Source organism: Serinus canaria, chromosome 18, assembly GCF_022539315.1.
Source record: "Serinus canaria isolate serCan28SL12 chromosome 18, serCan2020, whole genome shotgun sequence".
In the NCBI taxonomy this organism is placed as follows: Eukaryota; Metazoa; Chordata; class Aves; order Passeriformes; family Fringillidae; genus Serinus; species Serinus canaria.
In genome coordinates this window covers 1,313,449-1,335,152 of record NC_066331.1, presented here as the reverse complement: position 1 = coordinate 1,335,152, position 21,704 = coordinate 1,313,449, and the positions used below count along the sequence as shown (strand labels likewise).

General features: G+C 57.8%; 1 protein-coding gene across 1 annotated transcript in view; it reads right to left on the bottom strand.

Annotated features, from left to right (window-relative positions):
* Positions 1-4,148: 4,148 nt before the first annotated feature.
* SLC39A11 (solute carrier family 39 member 11) overlaps positions 4,149-21,704 on the bottom strand; it is a 41,794-nt gene continuing 24,238 nt past the window's right edge. The window contains exons 6-10 of the mRNA XM_050981571.1: positions 21,465-21,635; positions 17,415-17,484; positions 7,098-7,196; positions 5,877-6,035; positions 4,149-5,534 (exon numbers count right to left, since the gene is read on the bottom strand). Coding sequence (XP_050837528.1) covers positions 5,456-5,534; positions 5,877-6,035; positions 7,098-7,196; positions 17,415-17,484; positions 21,465-21,635 — 578 coding nt within the window. The 3' untranslated portion in view covers positions 4,149-5,455. The remainder of the gene's footprint in view (positions 5,535-5,876; positions 6,036-7,097; positions 7,197-17,414; positions 17,485-21,464; positions 21,636-21,704) is intronic.

Here is a 21,704-nt window from a genome sequence, read left to right as displayed (position 1 = left end):
AACCTTCAGGCTCCATTTCCTGCTCTGGAGATCCCCCTGGAAGGATTATGAGGCACTAAAAACACCTCCCAGAAATCTCAACCAAGGCCGTACCAGGAATGTGCTCCCCCTGCTCTCACACGAACCCTGCACGCTGCAAAAGCCTCAGAACAAGAAATGAGGCACTAAAACGGGAGCTGGGCCAGCTGCAGGTCCCACAGAGGGGGATTTTCCCTCTTTTCCCATTAGGAACAACCCCGTGGGTCGAAGAAGTGGGGTTGGAATCCTTCTGGGACCGACGGGATTTCACCTTTCCCACCTCACACAGCTCCTAAGGAAGCACATGGAGAACATCCCCCTGAGGTGGCACAGTGAAAATGAAGGATTTTAGGTAAAAGAACCAGGAACAAGGGAAGCAGGAGCTCATCCATGAGCTGCAATCCCAGGAATCCAGCAGGGACACAAGCACGGAGCTCTTCAAGGGCTGGTTGACCATGGAAGACTAAACAAACCCGCTGGGAGAGAGCCAATAAATACCTGAAAAATAACCGGAATTCAATTAAAAGTTGGGATTGTTCAGCCTGGAAAAGAGAAGAGTCTGGAGAGACCTCAGAGACTTCCAGGGCCTGAAGGGGCTCCAGGAGAGCTGGAGAGGGTGAAGGGGCAGGACACAGGGAATGGCTTTAAACTGCCAGAGGCAAGGAGGGATGGAAGATTGGGAATTGGGAATTCCTGGATGGGATGGGATGGCTGCCACTGCCAGAGGCAGGAAGGGATGGGATATTGGGAATTAGGAATTCTTGGCTGGGCTGTGGCTGCCCTGGATCCCTGGCAGTGCCCAAGGCCAGGCTGGACACTGGGACAGTGGGAGGTGTCCCTGCCCATGGCATGGTGCCACCAGATGGGATTTAAGGTCCCTCCCAACCCAAACCATTCCAGGATTCTCCAAAATCTCCTCTCCAAACTCAATAACCCCCACACAACATCTGCACTGGGAAAAGCACACCCTGAGCCGAAATTCCCTGCGTTCCCTCCCCTCCCCAGGGCCAGGCTGGGACGGGAAGGAGGAACGCGGCACCTCCAGGGGGGATCGGGGCACGGGAGGGCTGCGAGGGGCCGGGGGAGCACCGGGAGGCTTCGATTGCGCCGCGGCTGCCAAGGCCAACAAAGCCGCGCACGAAGAATAGAAGTCATTTATTCAGCCTGCAGGTCGGGATCGCTGCCGTGCCGAGGGAGGGGCGGGAGTGAAATCCATCCCTGTCTGCAGGTCGGGATCGCTGCCGTGCCGAGGGAGGGGCGGGAGGTGAAATCCATCCCTTCCCAGGCGGTGACTCAGGTGCCGCGATCCACCCCGGGCGCGCATCTCGCACCGCGAGCGGCTCCAGCCGCGCTCGCCGCCGGGCTCATAATGGGATTATTGTTCCTTTGCGTGCAAAGCCTCGCTTGGGGTTGGTGTCCCCGCCCTGCCCTGCAAACCGCAGCCGCCTGCGCCTTCCCAGCCCCCGGCACGGCACGGGCCGCCCGGCCCCGCTCGTTCCTGGCATCCCCGAGAGCCGTTCCTGCGCCCTGAGTCACCGCCGGGTGCCGGGGAGCACCGGGAGCACTGGGGGGGAGCCAGGGGTCATCCAGCCCCACAGGGATCATCCAGCCCCACAGGAATCATCCAGCCCCACAGGGATCATCCAGCCCCACAGGGAGCATCCAGCCCCACAGGGATCATCCAGCCCCACAGGATCATCCAGCCCCACAGGGATCATCCAGCCCCACAGGGGTCATCCAGCCCCACAGGGATCATCACAGGGGACATCGAGTCCCACAGGGACCATCCAGCCCCACAGGGATCATCATAGAGACCATCCAGCCCTACAGGAATCATCCAGTCCAACCCCTGTCCAGACACCCCAATAATCCCACCCTGGACCTGGCAGTGCTGTCCAAACCCTGCTGGAGCTCTGGCAGCCTTGGGAATGTGCCATTCCCTGGGCAGTGCCCAGCACCATCTGGGGGAAGAATCTTTCCCTAAAATCCATCCCAATCCCCTGCCACAGCTCCAGCACTGCCTGTCCCTGTCCCTGTCCCTGTCCCTGGGAAGAGTTCCTGAAATTCCCCCCTCTGCCTGCACAGCCCTGGGCAGGGACAGCCCCCAGTGCCCCAGGCTGGCCCGGGACACTGCCAGGGACCCAGGGACACTGCCAGGGACACTGCCAGGGACAGCCACAGTTCCTCTGGGAACCTCCCCACAGTTCCAGGCAGGAATTCCTTCCAATATCTCACCCAAACCTGCTCTCCCTCAGCTCAGGGCCATGGGAAGGGAAGGAAAAGGGAGGAAAGGAGAAAGAAAGGAGGAAGGAGGAAAGGAGGAAAGGAAAGGCAAAAGGCAAACCAGAGCAGGGCATTGCACACCCACGAGTCCCTGGATGAACACAGGCCCTGCTCCCAGCTATCAGCAGCCTCCATCCTCCACTAGGGACTGATTTCAGGCCAAGCCCAGCTGATCCCTCCTGGCTCCAGAGGAACCTCCCTGGGGATTCCTCCACCACCTCAGCAGCCACCGAGGCAGAGCCTCCATGGTTTGGCCTCTGAAGCACAAAAAAAACCCCAGAATAAAAGCAGGAAAATCCACCCAGCCCTGCATTCCTGGGCTTTTCCACAGGCACGGTGCCTGGCCAAGCCCTGGGAGCAGCAGAGCACCTCCAGTGCCAAGCACAGCCAGCCCTGGGGCTGGGAGGAACTGGGGGATTTCCCGTGATTTTCCCATTCTTGGGTCACCCTGTTCATCAGCAGGGCTTGGAAAACCCCAAAACATCCAAAAAACAGCAGCAAAGAGGCCACAAATACAGGCTGGGGGGTTGGGGTGGGAAAAGAGAAAAAGGAAAAAGAAAAATAAAGAGGAAGGGAAGGGAAAAAGAAGAAAGGCAAGGAAAGGAAAGGAAAAGGAAAGAAAGGAAAGGAAAGAAAAGGAAAGGAAAGGACAGGAAAGAAAAGGAAAAGGCAAAGGAAAGGAAAAGGAAGAAAGGGAAGGAAAGAAAGGAAAGGAAAGGAAAGGAAAAGGAAAGGAAAGGAAACGGAAAGGAAAGGAACGCAAAGAAAGGAAGAAGGAACAAAACGAAAAAGGAAAACGGAAAGGAAACAAAGGAAAAGGAAAGAACGGAAAGGAAGAGGAAAGAAGGAAAGGAAAGGAAAGGAAGATTTATTTGGGGGGTTTGAGGTTTTAACTGGAGAGGGGTCACAGTTTAAGTTTCCCTCCAACCACTGCTAGAATTTATTATGATTTTAAGACCAAACTCAGGAATCTAAAGGTTTTACTGAAAAATTAGTGGGGGGAGGGAGAAATCTTGTCCACAGGGATCATTTCAGGCCTGGCCCCGTGGCAGCCTCCCCTCACACCAAGGAATGGGGAGATCACTTCACCCCCCTCCACGGGACAAACAGGAAAAAGGGATTTTCCTCTGGGATTTCTGCCTCCCTCCCTGCCTGCTCCTTCCCAGGGCTCCAGCCCCATCTGGCCTGGCTGCATCCAGGCAGGATTCAAGGCTTTATGTGGCATTATCTCCCAGAAATCTGATTACAAGGCTGCCTCCAACTCTCTAATTGTTTTTATTTTTTGTACCAGCTGGCCCCACACTTTGGGAATTACACCAGGAAACATCCCTGACAGGCTGGAGAACCCCAAGCCATGGCCATCCCAGAGGATGTGAAGGTTTTTAAGCTGGAAACAGAGAGCTCAGAGCTCTCCAGAGCCTCCAGTGGGAGTGGGATTAGGGAGAGCAGTGGGAGATGCTCCAGCCCTGGGAATGGGACACTGGAAGGGCTCTGATTCCCAGCTGGGGCAGATCCCTTCCCTCTCCTGCCCTGGCACGCAGGGACAGCTGTCACCTTTCCAGAAGGAGGGCCTGACACCCCTTTGGCTGATCCTGCTAAAGGCTGAATTCCCAAATTTCCCCCGGGCCTGGAGGGACCCAGCTCAGCCCTGCAGTTCCCAGGGATGCACAGCCAGGGTGAAACGGCCTCTCCTTGGCTTTTCCCTCCTTTTCCCAGCCCCAAGAAAGCCTTCCCAGCCAAGAGCAGGACCTTGGAAAGCCAGGACCAGTGAGGCTGGAGGAAGGAACCCCAGCAGAGTGGAGGGAGGAGGAGCAAATCCGTGGATTTACGGCATGGAAACAACTCCGTGCAAACTCCATTTCCCATTTATTGAAAGCAATCACAGTTCAAAGGTCAAATCCATCGTCAGACAGGAGCTTTGGGTCATCCAGAGGGACACACAAAGGGAATCCATCCAAAAAACCAGGACTGAACAAAACGGAGAGCTCAGTTTATTCCAGCCTGTTCCCTTTGGCTCCGGTGGGAGCGGAGGGGGGTCTGGGACATCCCAGCCCCACTTCCAGAGGGACTGAGCAGCAGGAGGCAGCCAGGTGGTCCAGGTGTTCCACAGGAGGGTTTAGGGAAGCCCTTTGTGCTGGAGATGAGAGCGAGGGGGAGTTGGGATTTGCAGCATCCTCCCAGCCTGGCAGTTCCCTCCTCCCTGGGCATGGGCAGGATTCACTCCTCAGCCTGCTCAGGAGGAGCCATTCCACAAGAAAAGCTTGGGAAGCATCAGGAGAAGAGGCAGGAATGTCCTTGCACGGTTGTGGCTCTCCGGGTGGGATAATTAATTCATCCTGAGGGATTCATTCATCCATCCATTCATCCCGGGATGCTCCGGTGCTGGCTCAGCTCCTGCCCTTCCTGCAGGGGAGCAGGAGAGCCCTGGCTTGGCCCTTCAGGGAGTTCTGATTGCTGGAAGCAGCAGCTGAAATCCAGAATCCCTTGGATTTCCATGGAATTGCATGGAGAACACTCAAATCCTCCTTTCCTGGGGTTTTTCCCAGAGAAAACCCCGGAGCACTGGACACAGCACATGGCAGCAGTGCCCCTCTGAGACACATTTAGGAAGAAATGACATTTCCCTCTTGCAGAGATCCCAAGAAAATTCATCTTTATTTGCCAGGACTATCTCCATGCACCCAAAGCAATTCCCTGCAGCGTTCCTGAGGAGCAGCAGGATGTGGAAGACTCATCACAGTCCTAATGCCTTCGACCTTCCCAAAAAAGGGTGCAATCCCACACTCCATAAGGAGCTTACTCCATTTCCAGACCCCAGGCCAGCCTCCACATGGGACAGGGAATTCCCAGCCTCTGACAGAACAGAGAGGATCAAAATCCCAAATGCCTTTCCTTGGAGAAACCAGCCCAGCGTCATCCAGCATCCATTCCAAGAGGAAAACCAAGCCGGGATCTGGGAGGTCCCACCCATATTTGTGCTTGGAAACCATCTCCAGGAACTCAGAGGGGAGGGGGAGGTACAAAATCAGAGGAAATCAACACCAAACCAGATCCCAAAAATCTATGTACAGATCCAGTCCCGGGCCAAGGCGTGTCCGGCTCCCGATCCCGCGGGCGGGGCTCTGCTGTGTCCTCCTGGGAACGCAGCTCTGCCCTACCCCAGCCCCACGTCCAGGGACATCATCACCACAAAGCCCAGGATGGAGGTCCAGGATGCCAACTTCCCGTTGCCACTGCAGGGACAGGGGAGAGGGGAATGCTGGAGCAGGGAATGCTGCTCGCGTCCCGTCCCAGCCCCCCTGCCCACGGGGGCCATTCCCTGGCATGGGCAGGGAGCACAGCAATCCCTTGGCTGCATCCTGACCCCCCAGGATCCCAAACCCCATCTCCATGGGATAACTTCCCCCTTTTCACTTTGCTCCCTGGAGGATTCCCAGCCCCTACTCCAGCCAAGGAGCAGAGCCCATCTCCACTTCCTTGGCTGGGTGTTTATATCCCCCAAACTCCCCGTTCCCATGGACACTCCTCGTTCCCAGGGGTAGCTGGGATCCCCCCGCAGGTGAGGGGGGTCTCACCTGGTTTGTGCCTCGGGGATGATGTCGTCCATCACCACGTAGACCATGGCTCCGGCGGCGAATCCCAGCGCGTAGGGCAGGAGCGGCTCCGCCAGCACCACGGCCAAGGCGCCCAGGACCCCGGCCAGGGGCTCCACCATCCCACTCAGCTGCCCATACCTGCCAGACAAACAGCCAGAACTTCCCTGGAGAGCTGGAGCAGGGCTGGCCCAGCCATCCCAAAGGGACCACAGGGCTCACGCTGCCCCATCCCCGCTGTGCCCTCTCCAGTGCCCCGCAGGAGTCAGACAGCGGCCACGCCTGGCCAAGGCACCTGGATTATGGGAACAGGAAAGGGCTTGGCAGAACAATTTTGACAATTTCCCAGCTGAGCTTTCCAGGCAGGATCTAATTCCTGCCCCCAGCAGCTCTGTGGGATTTAGGGATCCAGCTCCCAGTCAGCACAACTCGGTCCCAAAGGGGGCACCTGGCCCTCTCCTCCAGGACACCACCTTCTGCCCACTCCTTTTCTTTCCCTCTAGGATTCCCTCTAGATTCCCTCTCTGGACCACGGGAAATCCCTTCCCAGCAGCAGCAATCCTGCTGCAAGTCCCAGCACTTCAGGAGGTGGGTGGGAGGAAAGGAAAACAAAACTTTGGAGCAGTTTGGGAGCCTGCCCTGCCCTCCATCCATCACCCAGAGCAGGGCAGGGGCAGGAACGCAGCTCCTGCTCCCAGGGCTTGTGCCCTTGGCTTCTGCACCTCAGGGAAAAGGGGGAAAAATAGGAGTGGGGTTGGAATCCAGCCTGGAGGGAAAGAAAAATGAAGTGACATAAAAATTTAAACAACAATATTAATATTAATATTAATAATAATTATAATAATAATAATAATGGCATTGCAGGATCTGGGAGCTCAGCACAGGCACTGAAATGGGATGTGGTGATGGTTGGGATCAGGGATTCCTCCCCTGGGATGTGGTGATGGTTGGGATCAGGGATTCCTCCCCTGGGATGTGGTGATGGTTGGGATCAGGGCTGCATCCCTTGGGATCCAGGGGCTGGGATCTGCCCTTGGAGGGTGTGGAAGGAGCAGGACAGTGCTGGAGAGCTGCAGCACTCCCAGCAGCAGAGGGAATGCAGCAGATCCAGAGCAATCCCGTTCCTGATGGAGCTGCACACGGATGTGGGGGATCAGAGGGGCTGCTGGAGGCTCCTTTCCCTGGAGCAGAGGGAGAGCTCACCAGAAGGCTTTCCACGTGGAAAATCCAGCACCACGCAGGGGCAGGCTGACAGCCAGGCCCTCTGGGAAGTTCTGGATCCCAATCCCGATGGCTAAATTCCTAAAAAAAGCACAAATAGATCCATTTGTTTATGTCAGGGGCTAAGCTCAGCCTGGGATAGGCTGCTGGGAAAAAGGGACACGATTAAGGATTCAGTGGAAGAGCTCCCAGCCCCAGGGCCCACATTTAACAGGATCCCAGCAAATTCCATCCCCCACCAGCTCCAGAGCTTCCATCAGCTCCAGCACCAGCCCATGGAGCAGATGAGGAGAAGAGATGCGTCCTGAGAGGCCCTGGAGGGATTCCAGCCCGAGGATTCCCGGGAGCTGCAGCATTCCCACTCCTGGCACCTGGAGCAGCATTCCCAGGTTCGAGGGGGGGCTGAGGTTCCTCCCTCCTGGGGGGCTTTGCCAGAGGGGCCCCAACAGCCACAGGGCTTTGCTTCCCCTCTTTTCCCCCTCCTGAATCCCACGGAACTTCCAGGGTCACACTCAGGGCAGGGGAGAGCAGGCTGTGCATAGCCATGGAACCCCAGAATCCTGGAATGCTTTGGGTGGGACCCATCCCAGCCCTGCCATGGCAGGAACACCTCCAGGCCCTGCCCAGCCTGGCCTTGGGCACTGCCAGGGATCCAGGGCAGCCCCAGCTCCTCTGGGAATTCCATCCCAGGGCCTGCCCACCCTCCCAGGGAAGGGTTTTGTCCTCCCAGGGGAGAATTCCCTGAGCAGCTCCTGCTGGATCCCTGCTGGAGCTGAGCATGGCTGGCACAGCCACCTCCACCCTCGCAGCTCTGCAGGGGCTGGGGATTTGGGGGAATGTTTGGGGGAACGTTTGGGGTTTGGGATTTTGGGGGAACGTATGGGATTTGGGGGGAACGTATGGGGTTTGGGATTGGGAATTTGGGGTTTGGATTTTGGGAATGTTGGGTTGGGATTTGGGGGGAACGTGGGGTTGGGATTTGGGGGACATTGGGGTTGGGGTGTGGGGAACGTTTGGGTTTGGGGAATGTTGGGTGGGGATTTGGGGATTTTGGGGGGAACGTTTGGGGTTTGGGATTTTGGGGGGACATTTGGGGTTTGGGGGAATGTTTGGGGTTTGGGGGAACGTTTGGGGTTTGGGGGAACGTTTGGGGTTTGGGATTTTGAGGGAACGTTTCAGGCACCAAGCAGGGCTCGTGTTTGTGCCGTGGGCTCCCTCCCCACACATCCCTGTCCCACCCAGCTTTGCTGGGCTCTGTTGGTGGCACTGGGGCACACCGAGAGTGGGACCACCCCGGGGGGCTCCAGCAGGGCGGGCTCAGGCTCTGAGCGATCCCAGAGAGATCCCAGAGCCTCTCCCAGCTCAGTTCCTGCTCTGCCAACAGCTCCAGCTCCCTTTTTTCACCCCCTCGTTTCCTCTGAGTAAAATAAGCCCGGTGAGAAAAACCTCTCAGGGTTGTTTAAACTTCTCCCAGGGTTTACAGAGCAGGGGAGGGCAAGGGGGAGAGCTCTGGGCTTCCCTGGGCAGGACAGGCCATTACAATCACAAACATTATTCCAGGCAAAGAGAGGGAGGACGGAGGGGGAAAACCATCCCTGCTGGAAAACACTGGAGCCGCTGTCTGGGCTCTGGGGTTTTTTTTCCCTCCTTCCCTCGCTCAGCACAAAGCAGCTATTGCTGCTCCTGGCCACAACAAATTAACAGGGAGGGAGCTGTGAATGGAGGGGTCTGTGTGGGAAGGGCGGGCAGCTCCCCCCCATCCCGATCCCACCGGGAATTGGGACCCCCACGCTGACCCCCGGGGGGCAGGAGGAAGGGATGGAGCTGGGGGGAGATCCAGGAAGAACCCATCAGGGGGTTGTCCCTGCTCTCCTCCTGCTCTCCTTCCCACACACACCCCAGGATAATCTGTGTGAGCTTCCCAAAACCAGGAACAACCCCAGGACAATCCAGCCAGGCACCCCAAAACCAGGAACTGCCTCAGGACAATCCAGCCAGGCTCCCCAAAACAGGAACAGCCCCAGGACAATCTATCTGGGTTTCCCAAAACCAAGCACTCCCCAAAATCAGGAATAACCCCATGACAATCCATCTGGGCTCCCCAAAACCAGGAACTTCCCAAAACAGGAACGACCCCAGGACAATCCAGCCAGGTTCCCCAAAACCAGGAACGACCCCAGGACAATCCATCTAGGTTCCCCAAAACAGGAACAAGCCCGGGACAATCCATCTGGGTTTCCCAAAACAGGAACAAGCCCGGGACAATCCATCTGGGTTTCCCAAAACCAGTGCCAGCCCTACAGCTGGGGCTGCAATGAGTGCCCAGCCCAGGGCAGGAATTTATCCCTTTTCCCAGAAAATGTGGGTGCTCCCATGGTGTTCCCACGGTGCTGCTCCAGCGCAGCCTCAGTGTGGGACAGACAGAGCAGACAGACCACGGACAGGGCGAGGCCACAGCTGGAGCTCCCAGGGGCAGGAGGGCCCTGCTGGCCCCATGCCAGGCTGGGAATGTCCCCCGACCTCTCCTGGCCCCCAGTGCCTCCCTGATCCCACCAGGATCTGCTCAGCAGGCCCCAATTCCCAAGGACCACCCCTTCCTTCCCCCCAGGGACATCCCAGGGCCTTCCCAGGGACACGGATCCCACTGGCACCAGGAGAGCTCCGTGCCAGCCTGGCAACACCTGAACATTCCCGAGACCTTCCCTGGGCACCTCCCCGAGGGGGCCACCCCAGCTCTGGCCAGGAGAAAGAAATGGGATTCACCTCCAGCGCTGCAGATAAACCCATCCCAGGGATAGCCTGTCCCAAAGGATGCACCATCCCAAGGGACATCCCATCCCAAGGGACATCCTGTCCCAGGGGTATCCTATCCCAGGGGACATCCCATCCCAAGGGATATCCTGTCCCAAGGGATGCTCCATCCCAAGGGACATCTCCATCCCAAGGGACATCCTGTCCCAGGGGTATCCTATCCCAGGGGACATCCCATCCCAAGGGATACTCCTGTCCCAAGGGATATCCCTGTCCCAAGGGACACTCCACCCCAAGAGACACTGCATCCCAAGGGAATACTCCCATCCTGAGGAATACTCTCGTCCCAAGGGACACTCCGGTCCCCGCGGGCCGGTCCCAGCTCACACCTTCCCCCGCAGCCCGGGGCGAGCAGGAGCAATCAAAGCCGCATTGTGTCCGAGGGGAACAAAGGCGCCTTTTGACGGAAATAGGTGGGGATTCTTGGAAGGCTTCCCCCGGCTGCAAGGGAATACATTGTTAAAAACACGGGCACAGGGACAGGGACACGGCCCTCGGGTGGCACAGGGACACACACGGGGGACAGGGACACGGCCCTCGGGTGGCACAGGGACACACACGGGGGACAGGGACAAGGCCGTGGGCCAGCGCGAGGACCCGTGGGGTGAAGGGTTTGGGGCCCCAAAGAGAGGAGAGGAAGGGTGGGGTGAGGGTAGGGAGAGGGGGGACTCAGATCCCATCAGGTCGGATTTTTGCCACCCCTGGGGGTGCCCGAGGATGTGGCACTCGGTGCTCTGGGCTGGTGACAAGGTGGGGATCAGGCACAGGTTGGGCTTGGTGATCCCGGAGAGCTTTTCCAGCCTCGGTGATCCTGGGATTCTGTGCATGGGGCAGCTGTGTCCAGCTGCAGCTCATCCCCAACCTACAAACCTCAGCCGGTCCCACAGAAGCACATCCAGGGAAAATCCCACCTGACTCTGCCTGGGGATGTGCCAGAGTGTCCCCAGGCTCTGTCACCAGCACACTAATGTCACTTGGGTGACTCCTCCACGTGGCTACAACAGCCCTCGGAAGCGTCAAGGACCCAACACACACGGGCTGTGTTCCCTTTCCCAGCTCTGCCTCAACTTCCCTGTCAGTAAAACCAGGGTGGTGACAGCCACGGGACAGCCACGTCCCCCAGAGCCGCCCCAAACCGGGCACAGAACCCCCAGCACCCACAGGTGAGCTCTGCCCTGCCCTCGGCTCATCCTGCCACGCAGCAGAGCCCAGGTTTTGGGAAGGAAAGGTGAATCCATGCCCTGCTGCTGGGGTTCCCCATGGAACAGCTCCGTGTCCCCCGGGAACATCCCAGGCTGCAGCTCCCACCCCCCTCTCCTGCCAACCGCTCTGGCACCACGCTGCCAGACTCCAAGTTCACTTGCATAAAAAAAAAAAAAGTTGGCATCTCTGCATATTTGCAAGGTCAAGGCACAGAAAGCCTTCTATAAGCCCCAAGCCTTGTTTTCAAGGGCCCATTCTTTGACGGAGTGATTATGAAAGCAGGCTACATATTCTTAACAAGCCCCTTTTCACTCGGGCTTTCAGTTCCCCGCAGTGGAGAATGTGCATGTGTATTCTTGCATGGCAGCCCTTCCATACTGTTGGGATTGTTATCGGGCCCTGAAAGGCCCGATTGTTTGGGGTTGCCGCGATTACATCACGGCTGCCCCCGGGCCGCCCGCCGAGGTGTTTGATCAGGGCTCGCAGGTGGGAAGGAGCTGCCGGGGCCCTTTCCCCAGACCTGCCCTACCTGTTAGACCCTGTTCTGCACAGCTGCTGCTCTGTTAGACCCTGTTCTGCACAGCTGCTCCTTCCCTGTTCTTCCCTGTTCCATAGAGCTGCTCCTTCCCTGTTCTCCCCAGCTAGACCCTGCTCCACAGAGCTGCTCATCTGTTAAACCCTGTTCTACACAGCTGCTCCTTCCCTCTGCTCCTTCCCTGTTCTCACCTGTTAGACCCTGGTCCACAGAGCTGCTCCTTCCCTGTTCTCCCCTGTTCCACAGAGCTGCTCCTTCCCTCTGCTCCTCTCTTAAACCCTGTTCCACTCAGCTTCTCCTTCCTTGCTCTCCTGTTCCACACAGTTTCTCCTTCCCTGTTCTCCCCAGTTAGACCCTGCTCCACAGAGCTGCTCATCTGTTAAACCCTGTTCTACACAGCTGCTCCTTCCCTGTTCTCCCCTGTTCCACAGAGCTACTCCTTCCCTCTGCTCCTCTCTTAAACCCTGTTCCACAGAGCCGCTCCTCTCTGCTTCCCAGTTAAACCCTGTTCCACCCAGATGCTCCTTCCCTCTGCTCCTTCCCCTGTTCCACCCAGCTGCTCCTCTGTTAAACCCTGTTCTACACAGCTGCTCCTTCCCTGTTCTCCTCTGTTAGACCCTGCTCCACTCAGCTTCTCCTTCCCTGCTCTCCTGTTCCACACAGCTGTTCCCTCCCTTTTCTCCTTGGCTCCCCTGTTCCACCCAGCTGCTCCTTCCCTGTTCTCCCCTGTTAGACCCTGTTCCACAGAGCTGCTCATCTGTTAAACCCTGTTCTACACAGCTGCTCCTTCCCTGTTCTCCCCTGTTCCACAGAGCCGCTCCTCTCTGCTTCCCAGTTAAACCCTGTTCCACCCAGCTGCTCCTTCCCTCTGCTCCCCAGTTAAACCCTGTTCCACTCAGCTTCTCCTTCCTGTTCTCCCCTGTTCCACCCAGCTGCTCCTTCCCTGTTCCACAGAGCTGCTCCTTCCCTGTTCCACTCAGCTTCTCCTTCCTGTTCTCCCCTGTTCCACCCAGCTGCTCCTTCCCTCTGCTCCCCAGCAGTGTGGGAAGAACCAGCCCCAATGTCACCCAGATGTCCCCCAGGCCACCCCCAATGCCTTAAATTTTAGCTCTGATATTCATCACGCCTTACATTTGAGCTGTTCTATTTCCCAGACTCTGCACTGGTTTATAACTCTGAATTTCACAGAAAGTGCCAGCAGTTCTCACAGCTCGGTCACACAGAACAATCCTTTTCCAGCCCCAGGACCAAGGACACCGCTGCAGCTCCAGCCCAAAAAAGTGCCCAAAAAAGGCCCAAAAAGGGCAAACAGCCGGGAATGGAGGAGAGCAAACTGGGAGGATGGGACTGCAGAACCTGGAGCTGTGACTGGAGAATTAACCCCAATATGGACATGGACCAAAACTCATAAAAGTGTGAAAAGTCCTGACCCTGGGTCCATTTCGGGTGCAGCCCTGGCTGGGCTCCTGTGCTGCCCAAGGTGGAGGAGATCCTTGGAATCAATCCTTTGAATAAATAAATTTATTCTGTAACTCTCTCCAGCCTCTGCTCCAGCTCAGCCTTCTCAAGGCCTCACCAGGTGAGCCCCAGGTGCTTCACCTGCTCCTCCAGCATGGAAAACATCCCCTGGGTGCCTTCATCCCTCCCCTCCCCCAGGGGTGGATTCTGGGGAGAAAGCCACCCCGGGAATGCAGAATCCTGGAATTGCTTTAAGGAGAAGCCCCTGCAGGTCACCAGGTCCAGCTGCTCCCCCAGCATTGCCAAGGCCACCGTGGATGTCCCCAGGTGCCACCTGCACCCATCAGCTGTTAACCCCCCCAGGGATGGGGACTCCAGCACTGCCCTGGGCGGCTGTGCCAGGCTGGACACCCTTTCCAGGCTGGAATTTTCCCAGTGTCCATCCTAAACCTCTCCTGGTGCAGCTGGAGGTGATTCCCTCCTGTCACTTGTCACTGGGGAGGAGAGCCCAGCCCAGCCCCAAACCTCCCTGTGGGTGGCACCAGGACACCCAGAGGGGAGCTCAGTCCCTGTCAGGGCAGGGACTCCAGCCAGACCCCCGGGATGGATCCCCTGCCTGGGCACTGCAGACTTCCCTGCCCTTCCCAGCCCTGCTCCTTATCTGCCCCAGGCTCTGTTTGGTTTCTGAGTCAGCCCCGGGCACAGGGTGAAGGTTCAGCTCTGCCTGGGCTGGGGAGCACAAAGCCACAACTCAGGAGCTCCTTCTGCTGTGCCCTGAGCAGCAGGAAAAGCTCAGGGAGCCTCAGCACCTCCTGCAGAGCAGGAACTTGGCCTGGGAGCTCAGGATCCAGCCAGGCTCCAGCTCTCCGAGGCTGCAAATCAGGTTTGTTAACTCCCTCAGCCTCCTCCCCTTCCATCTTCTGGAAGGAATTGCCCTGTGATCCAGGCAATAAATCCCCAAAATCCACCCCTTTTCACCCCCATCCCTATTTTTAGCCCCCATCCCTATTTTTATATTCAGCAGGGCTCAGATTCCCTGTGGGTTCTTTCCAGGAAGGAAAATCAGGTTTCAATCTCCCTACGTTAACCAAACCTTTTTTTTTCCTTTTTTTTTTTTTTCCTTTTTTTTTCCCCCCAGCCTGAGAGACACAGCGTGGGAGGCACAGGCTGTCCCATGGAATAATATTTTCCAAGCCCTGCTCAAAGTCTGCCTGTCAGGCCAGGGCTCCTCTGCTGTCTGTTCCCCCCGAGCTGGACAGGAAACAATCCGTGGGCACAGCAGCTCCAGGCAAGGCCAGCATTCCCAGCATGAATGCAAACCATTGTGCTGGCCTGGAGGAAACATCCCCAGCACCATCCAGGGGGGATATTTCTGTTTCCATCACTCCCCTGCTCGCTCCTGCTCCTTTCCCCTCTGTCCCAACAGAGATTTCATGGAAATTGAGGATGGGGGCGGATGGGCCATGGAAACCCAGAGCAGCTGAGCTGGGCACCCCAAGGTAACTCTGCTCCAGAATAAAACTGAATTTCCCCTTCCCTGCACCCACAGAGAGCCAGGATCGGCCCTGCAGCAAACCTGTTCCAACTGGAAATGGAAAGAATTTTTAGGAAAAAATCCTCAGGAAGCAGCAAAGCTCTGCAGGAAACAGATCTGGTTTTTGTGTGCTCGCCTCCAGCACGGGGATGAGCTCCTGCAGGGAGAAACAGCTCCTGGGGGGTGGGAGGGGCAGATTTGGGGTTTGGGAGGGGCAGATTTGGGGTTTGGGAAGGGCAGATTTGGGAGATGTGGATTCAGGATCTGGGAGATGCTGATTTGGGGTTTGGGAGGGGCAGATTTGGGATTTGGGAGGGGCAGATTCAGGAGCGGGAATGCCAGGACTCAGGGATACCAGGATGCCAAGAGGACCAGGAGCCTTCCCTGCCATCAGTTCCAGAATCCCATGGATTTGGGAGGTGCAGATTCAGGATTTGGGAGGTGCAGATTTGGGATTTGGGAGGCTCCCGTGTCCCCTGCCTGTCCCCTGCCCAGTCCCGCCCGTGCTGCTCGCAGCAGCTCCAGCCCCACCTGGTTCCCATTCCAGCCGCGACCCGGGGAGGGAGGGAAGGATCCCGGGATCCCTCCCCGCAGCTCAGGAGGAGCCGGAGCACTTTTCCAAGCCAGGGCTGCCCTGCTCGTCACCTTCCTGCCTGGAAGGCGGCCAGGAGCAGCTCCTGCCTTCCCCATTCCCACCCGGAGGGAACCATCCCCTGCTGGGCACTCCCGCCCTGCCTGGCACCGCCCTGGCACTGCCCCCTCTCCCGTGGAAATTCCCAACATTCCCAGCCCTGCAGGGAGCGGGGCGGGAGCAGCGGGGGCCGCTCCTGCCCGGGGATGGGGACAGCTCATCCCCCATGGAGAACACCCCGAGAGGGGCACCCGCCACCGTCCGCCTGCTCCAAACCCCATTCCAGGGGTGGGGCAGCCACCGCTTCTCTGGGAATTCCATCCCCGCCCCTCACAGGGAACAATTCCTTCCCAATATCCCACCCAGCCCTGCCCTCTGGCACTGGGGAGCCGTTCCCATTCCCATTCCCGTTCCCATTCCCGCTCCCTGGCACAGCCGCTCCGTGGGTTCTCCCCAGGTACGAAAATCCCGGCCAGGGCTCGGATCCAGCTGCAGCTCCCGGAGGATCCCGGGCGCAGGAGCGGAGCCTGCACACCCGGTGGCAGCAAAGAAACGCGCAGGAGAATCCCGGGAAGGGCCGGGAGATGGGCGGGATGGGAACCCCGGGATCCTGGATGATGGGCAGGATGGGGAATCCTGGGATTCTGGATGAGCTGGGATGATGGGCAGGAATGGGAATCCCAGGACCCTGGGCAGGAATGGGAATCCCGGGATCCTGGGCAGGAATGGGAACCCCGGGATCCTGGGCAGGAATGGGAATCCCGGGATCCTCCCAGCTCCCAGGGATTACCGGGATGGCTGAGCAGATCCAGCACATCAAAGCCCCAGGTGGGTTCAATGTGAGATTCCCTTCTTCCCAAACTCTTATTTTTGGGGATTCAGCAAATCCCAGGATGTGCCCCTGGCTGGGATCATTGTGGGGCTGCCCCTGCTCTGCTCACACCCCCTGGACCCAAAATCCGCCTGGATGCACCCAAAATCAGCCGTGGGACCCCACAGATCCTTCAGCAGGAATCATGGAATGCTTTGGGTTGGAAGGGACGCCAAAGATCAACCCGGGAACCCCTCCCAAGCTGCTCCAGCCTGGCCTGGGACACTGCGGGGCCCCGGGGGCCTCCCCACCCTCACAGGCAGGAATTCCTTCCCAAAACCGATCCCGTTCTCCTCAGGGGCCAGAACAGCAGCTGCAGATTCCAGGGAAAAGCAGAGCCCAGGGAGAGCCTGGCAGGAGCTGCCGTTTGCAGGGCGGCCACCGAGAGGTGCCAGCAGCTCCTGCAAAGCCTCGGCAGCTCCTCCAGCCCAGCTCCAGCTTCACCAGCCCTTCCTCCCGCTCCTCCAGGGTTATTATCCCTTCCTCCCGCTCCTCCAGGGTTATTACCCCTTCCTCCCATTTCTCCAGCCCAGCTCCAGCTCTGCCAGGGCCTGAGCTCCTGCTGGGAGGAGCAGGAACATCCTCAGTGCCCAAATCCCAGAGTTTGGAGGAGCAGGAACATCCTCAGTGCCCAAATCCCAGAGTTTGAGGAGCAGGAACACCCTCAGTGCCCAAATCCCAGAGTTTGAGGAGCAGGAACACCCTCAGTGCCCAAATCCCAGAGTTTGGAGGAGCAGGAACATCCTCAGTGCCCAAATCCCAGAGTTTGGAGGAGCAGGAACACCCTCAGTGCCCAAATCCCAGAGTTTGAGGAGCTGGATGATGCCCCCAGGTCCCAGCAGTGCCTGGGAAGCACGCAAGGGTTTTCTTGGATGCCAGGAATGCCAGGACTCAGGGACGCCTGAGTCCCTTCCCTGCCACCAGTTCCAAAATCCCCATTTTTGGGGGTTTAAAGTCCCCATTTTTGGGGGGTTTAAAATCCCCAGGGATGTTGAGCAGCAGAAGGGGGAGGATGAGCAGCCCAGAATCCCTGGGAGCACCTCCTGGGAGCCAGCAGCACCCACTGGGACCCCCAGCTGCCTCTCCCAGTGATCCCAGAGAAGCAGAACCACAGAGCCACTCTGGCACCAGCATCAGCAGGAATTTCTTCCACTCCTTGGTGCTTCCAGGCAGGTTCCATCAATCCATGGATCCCCAATGCCCCAGCAGGGGCCAGGCTGGGACAGCCAAGCTCCCAGAGCAGGATCAGCTCTTACCTGGCACTCTGGAACGTGGCAGACTGGGATTTCCCGACGGCCCCGAAGCCAACTCCCACTGCCAGGCCCTCTGAAAGAGCAGGGAAAAACCAGTAAGGACCAGTAAGGGCCAGGGAAAAACCAGTAAAGAGCAGGGAAAAACCAGTAAAGAGCAGGGAAAAACCAGTAAGGACCAGTAAGGGCCAGGGAAAAACCAGTAAAGAGCAGGGAAAAACCAGTAAGGACCAGTAAGGAGCAGGGAAAAGCCAGTAAAGAACAGGGAAAATCCAGTAAGGACCAGTAAGGAGCAGCCCTGTGTGGTGGTGGTCACAGGGGTGCCAGGAGGAGGGAAGAGATGAAAATCTTGACTCCAGGTTTCAGAAGGCTGATTTATTATTTTATTCCCTTTTTTTGGGGTTTTAAATCCCCACTTTTGGGGTTTAAAATTCCCTTTTTTGGGGTTCAAAATTCTGGTTTTTGGGGTTTAAAATCCCCACTTTTGGGTTAAAAATCCCCAATTTTGGGGGTTTAAACCCCTCATTTTTGGGGTTTAAATTCCCCATTTTTGTGATTTTTTTTTTTTTTTTTTTGCAGCCTGCTGGCCTCGTTCCCCTCCCAACAAGGGGTGGGGGGGATTCAGAGGACAGATCCCAAACTGGAGGGATTTTTCAGCCCCCAAGGAGGGGCTCAGGTGAGCATTCCAGCAGGTGGGAAGGGCGCCCTGTGCCTCTTTGTGGCCCGGAGAGTTCCCAGTTGCCTTGGAAACAGCAGGGAAAGCAGCAGTCCCTGGGATAACCTCAGCATTGCCACCCCTGAGCCACAGCTGAGCACTGGCAGGAACAGCCACGGCTGGGGTGGCACCTGGGCCCTGGGAGTGGCACCTGTGTCCTTCACCTGGGGACATCACCCAAACATGGGGATGGCACCTGAGCCCTGAGAGTGGCACCTGGGCCCTGAGGATGTCCCCTGTGTCCTTCACCTGGGGACATCACCCAAACATGGGGATGGCACCTGAGCCCTGAGAGTGGCACCTGGGCCCTGGGGATGTCACCTGTGTCCCTCACTGAGAGCAGCAGCCATAACTGGGGATGGCACCTGAGCCCTGGCGATGTCACCTGAGCCCTGGGGATGTCACCTGCATCCTCCTCCACCCATGGAATTGCTGCCCCATTCCTGCAATCCCATGGAACTGCTGCCCCATTCCAAATGAGTGTTCCCAGCTTTTTCATGGAGCTGGGAGAATATTCCCACCGAGGGGGGAAGCTGTTGATAATTGAGATGCAGCCTGGCGCTCCTGCCCTTCCCCCGGGAGGCGCAGCCCGGCCCGGGAGGGGGAATCCAATCAATTCCTGCTAATGACAGAGCGAGCAGCCTGGAAATCACCTCCCGTGGCAGGAACTGCAATCTGCCGGCGCAGCACGGAGCCTCTGCCGGGCACAGCCCCTCCTGCGGCCAGATCTGATCTGCTCCACAGCTCCTCCCTTCATTCCCAGCCCCAAATCCAGCCCAGAGCTGCTCCACAGCCCCTTCCCCTCATCCCTAACCCCAAATCCAGCCCAGATCTGCTCCACAGCCCCCTGCCCTCACCCCTAACCCCAAATCCAGCCCAGATCTGCTCCACAGCCCCTTCCCCTCATCCCCAACCCCAAATCCAGCCCAGATCTGCTCCACAGCTCCTCCCTGCACCCCCAACCCCAGATCTGGTCCACAGCCCCCTCCCTTCACCCCTAACCCCAAATTCATCCCAGGATCTGCTCCACAGCCCCTCCCTTCCTTCCCAGTCCCACCTCCATCCCAGATCTGCTCCACAACTCATTTTCCCAGGATCCTGCTCCCTTTGTGTCCCTGTATTCCTATTTTCCCTCATTTTCCCAGGATCCTGTTCCCTTAGGGTTCCTAAATTCCTATTTTCCCTCATTTTCACTACTCTCCTGCTTTTTTTGTGTGTGTCATTTTCCTATTTTCCCTCTTTTCCACTGGGCTCCTGCTTCCTTTTGTCACTCTATTCCTGTTTTCCCTCTTTCCCACTGCTCTCCTGCTTCCCTTATTTAACCATTTCCACACTTTTCCTCTGCATTCCCACTTCCCTCATTTCACCACTCTTCCCCTCTCTGTTCCTGCTTCCTGGCCAGTCCCAAGCCCCCGTGAGCCAGCTAAAATCAGCACCACAGAGGGATCCCACGGGAATTCCTGGGAATTCCTGACCTTCCCTGGGCACCACCAGGCAGGTGACAAATCCAGGACACTCAACTGCCCAAAACTGGGAGAAACCATAAAAAAAAAACCCACCAGCAGCTCCCAGGTCTGGCTGTCCCTGCCAGGCTGTCCCCAGGCAGATGCCACCACCGAGGGCAGCAGGTGACAGGGAGGGCCTGGAGGTGGCACCCAGGGTTGGGGACAAGGGGGTGGCACAGCTTGGCACAGCTTGGCACGGTTTGGCACGGCTTCTCCAACCTCAAAGGGTCTGGAATTCTCCCCAGGGCGTGGAGATGAGCAGAGCACAGAGCTGGGAGCAGGGCAGAGCCCTCCAGGAGCAGCCCAGAGCCAGCCCTGGTGGCAGGGGGGTCCTGGAGGGTCCTGGGGGATCCTGGGGGGTCCTGGGGGGTCCCCTCCCCTCCCCAGCAGCAGCAGCAGGGCGAGGCTGCTGGGCTCACACCTCGCTAATTGTTATTTGTGGTACAGCAGTAACATTTTAATTAATCTGAAGTCTTCAGCCTAACAGCCACCCAAGGTACAAAGCTAAACCAGAATAAACAGGGCTTGATTAAATACATAATTAATGTTCTGCTAAAGCTGGCATGTATGAATATTAATTAGCAGCCAGAGTCTGCAGCTCGGCATCTCCTGTCATTATCAATTTATCCTTTCCATTGGCATCCCCAGCTCTGGAGCAAACGATCCAACCTTTCCCCACCAACACCCAGGGCTGTGGCAGCCTGGGCTGGGGCTTCCCTCCTCTCTCCCCCCTCAAGAAGCTGCTCCCAGCCTGCAAACGGAGACAGAGGCACTGCCAGGGCCCCAACAGAGGCTCCAGGTCCCAAAACAATTCCCTGCTGGCAATAAATGGGATCTCACCCCCTTGGGGCTCCAGGTCCCCAAAACAATTCCCTGCTGGCAATAAAAGGGATCTCACCCCCCTGGGGCTCCAGGTCCCAAAACAATTCCTTGCTGGCAATAAAAGGGGGATCTCACCCCCCCTGGGGCTCCAGGTCCCTAAAACAATTCCCTGCTGGTAAAAAATGGGATCTCACCCCCTTGGGGCTCCAGGTCCCCAAAACAATTCCTTGCTGGTAAAAAATGGGATCTCACCCCCTTGGGGCTCCAGGTCCCCAAAACAATTCCTTGCTGGCAATAAAAGGGGGATCTCATCCCCCCTGGGGTTGCAGGTCCCTAAAACAATTCCCTGCTGGCAATAAAAGGGGATCTCACCCCCCCTGGGGCTCCAGGTCCCTAAAACAATTCCCTGCTGGCAAAAAAGGGGATCTCACCCCCCTGGGGCTGCAGGTCCCTAAAACAATTCCCTGCTGGCAATAAAAGGGGAGCTCACCCCCCTGGGGACGGGCAGGTCCCTACACATTCCCTGCTGGCAATAACAGGGAGCTCACACCCCCTGGGGCTGCAGGTCCCTAAAACAATTCCCTGCTGGCAATAAAAGGGGAGCTCACCCCCTCTGATCACACAGGGAGAGAGAGGATAAAGGGAGCAGGGTTTGTCACCCTCCAATCCACCTGTGCCTCAGGAAATAAGGAATCTCTGCAGATTCTCCTGCAGAAATTGAGAGGGGCTGAAGGGAGCAGGGTTTGCCACCCCTCCCCATCCACCCCGGGAGCTCCCGCTCCCACCCACGCTGGGCTGGCACCAGGCAGGCTGCAGCTGCTCCAGGCCCCCCCAGCCCCCTCCCCACGGGGTTCTGCTGCTGCCAAGGCCTCACGTGGCTCAGCCCCACCAAACGTGGCACAGAAATCCCGGCCAAAGGCGCCCACTCAGCGAGTGCCACCTGCCAGGGGACAGGGGTGGCAGGGGAGTGGCATCTGCACGGGACGAGGTGCCTGGGAGCAGGGATGGGCTCACCTGGGATGTTGTGGATGGTGATAGCCAGGATCATCAGCAAAATCCTCCTCCAGCTGCTGCTCCTGCCCAGGGCGGCTCCGTCCTGGGGTGCTGAGAATGCTGGGGGGCCCTCGGGCAGGGGGGGCCCCGCTCCCCTCCTCCTCTGGTAGGGCTCCCCGTTCTCAGCCTTGTCTGGGGACAGAGAACACCGGGGTCAGCCAGGGAGGGGACAGGAATCACCGGGGTCAGCCAGGGAGGGGA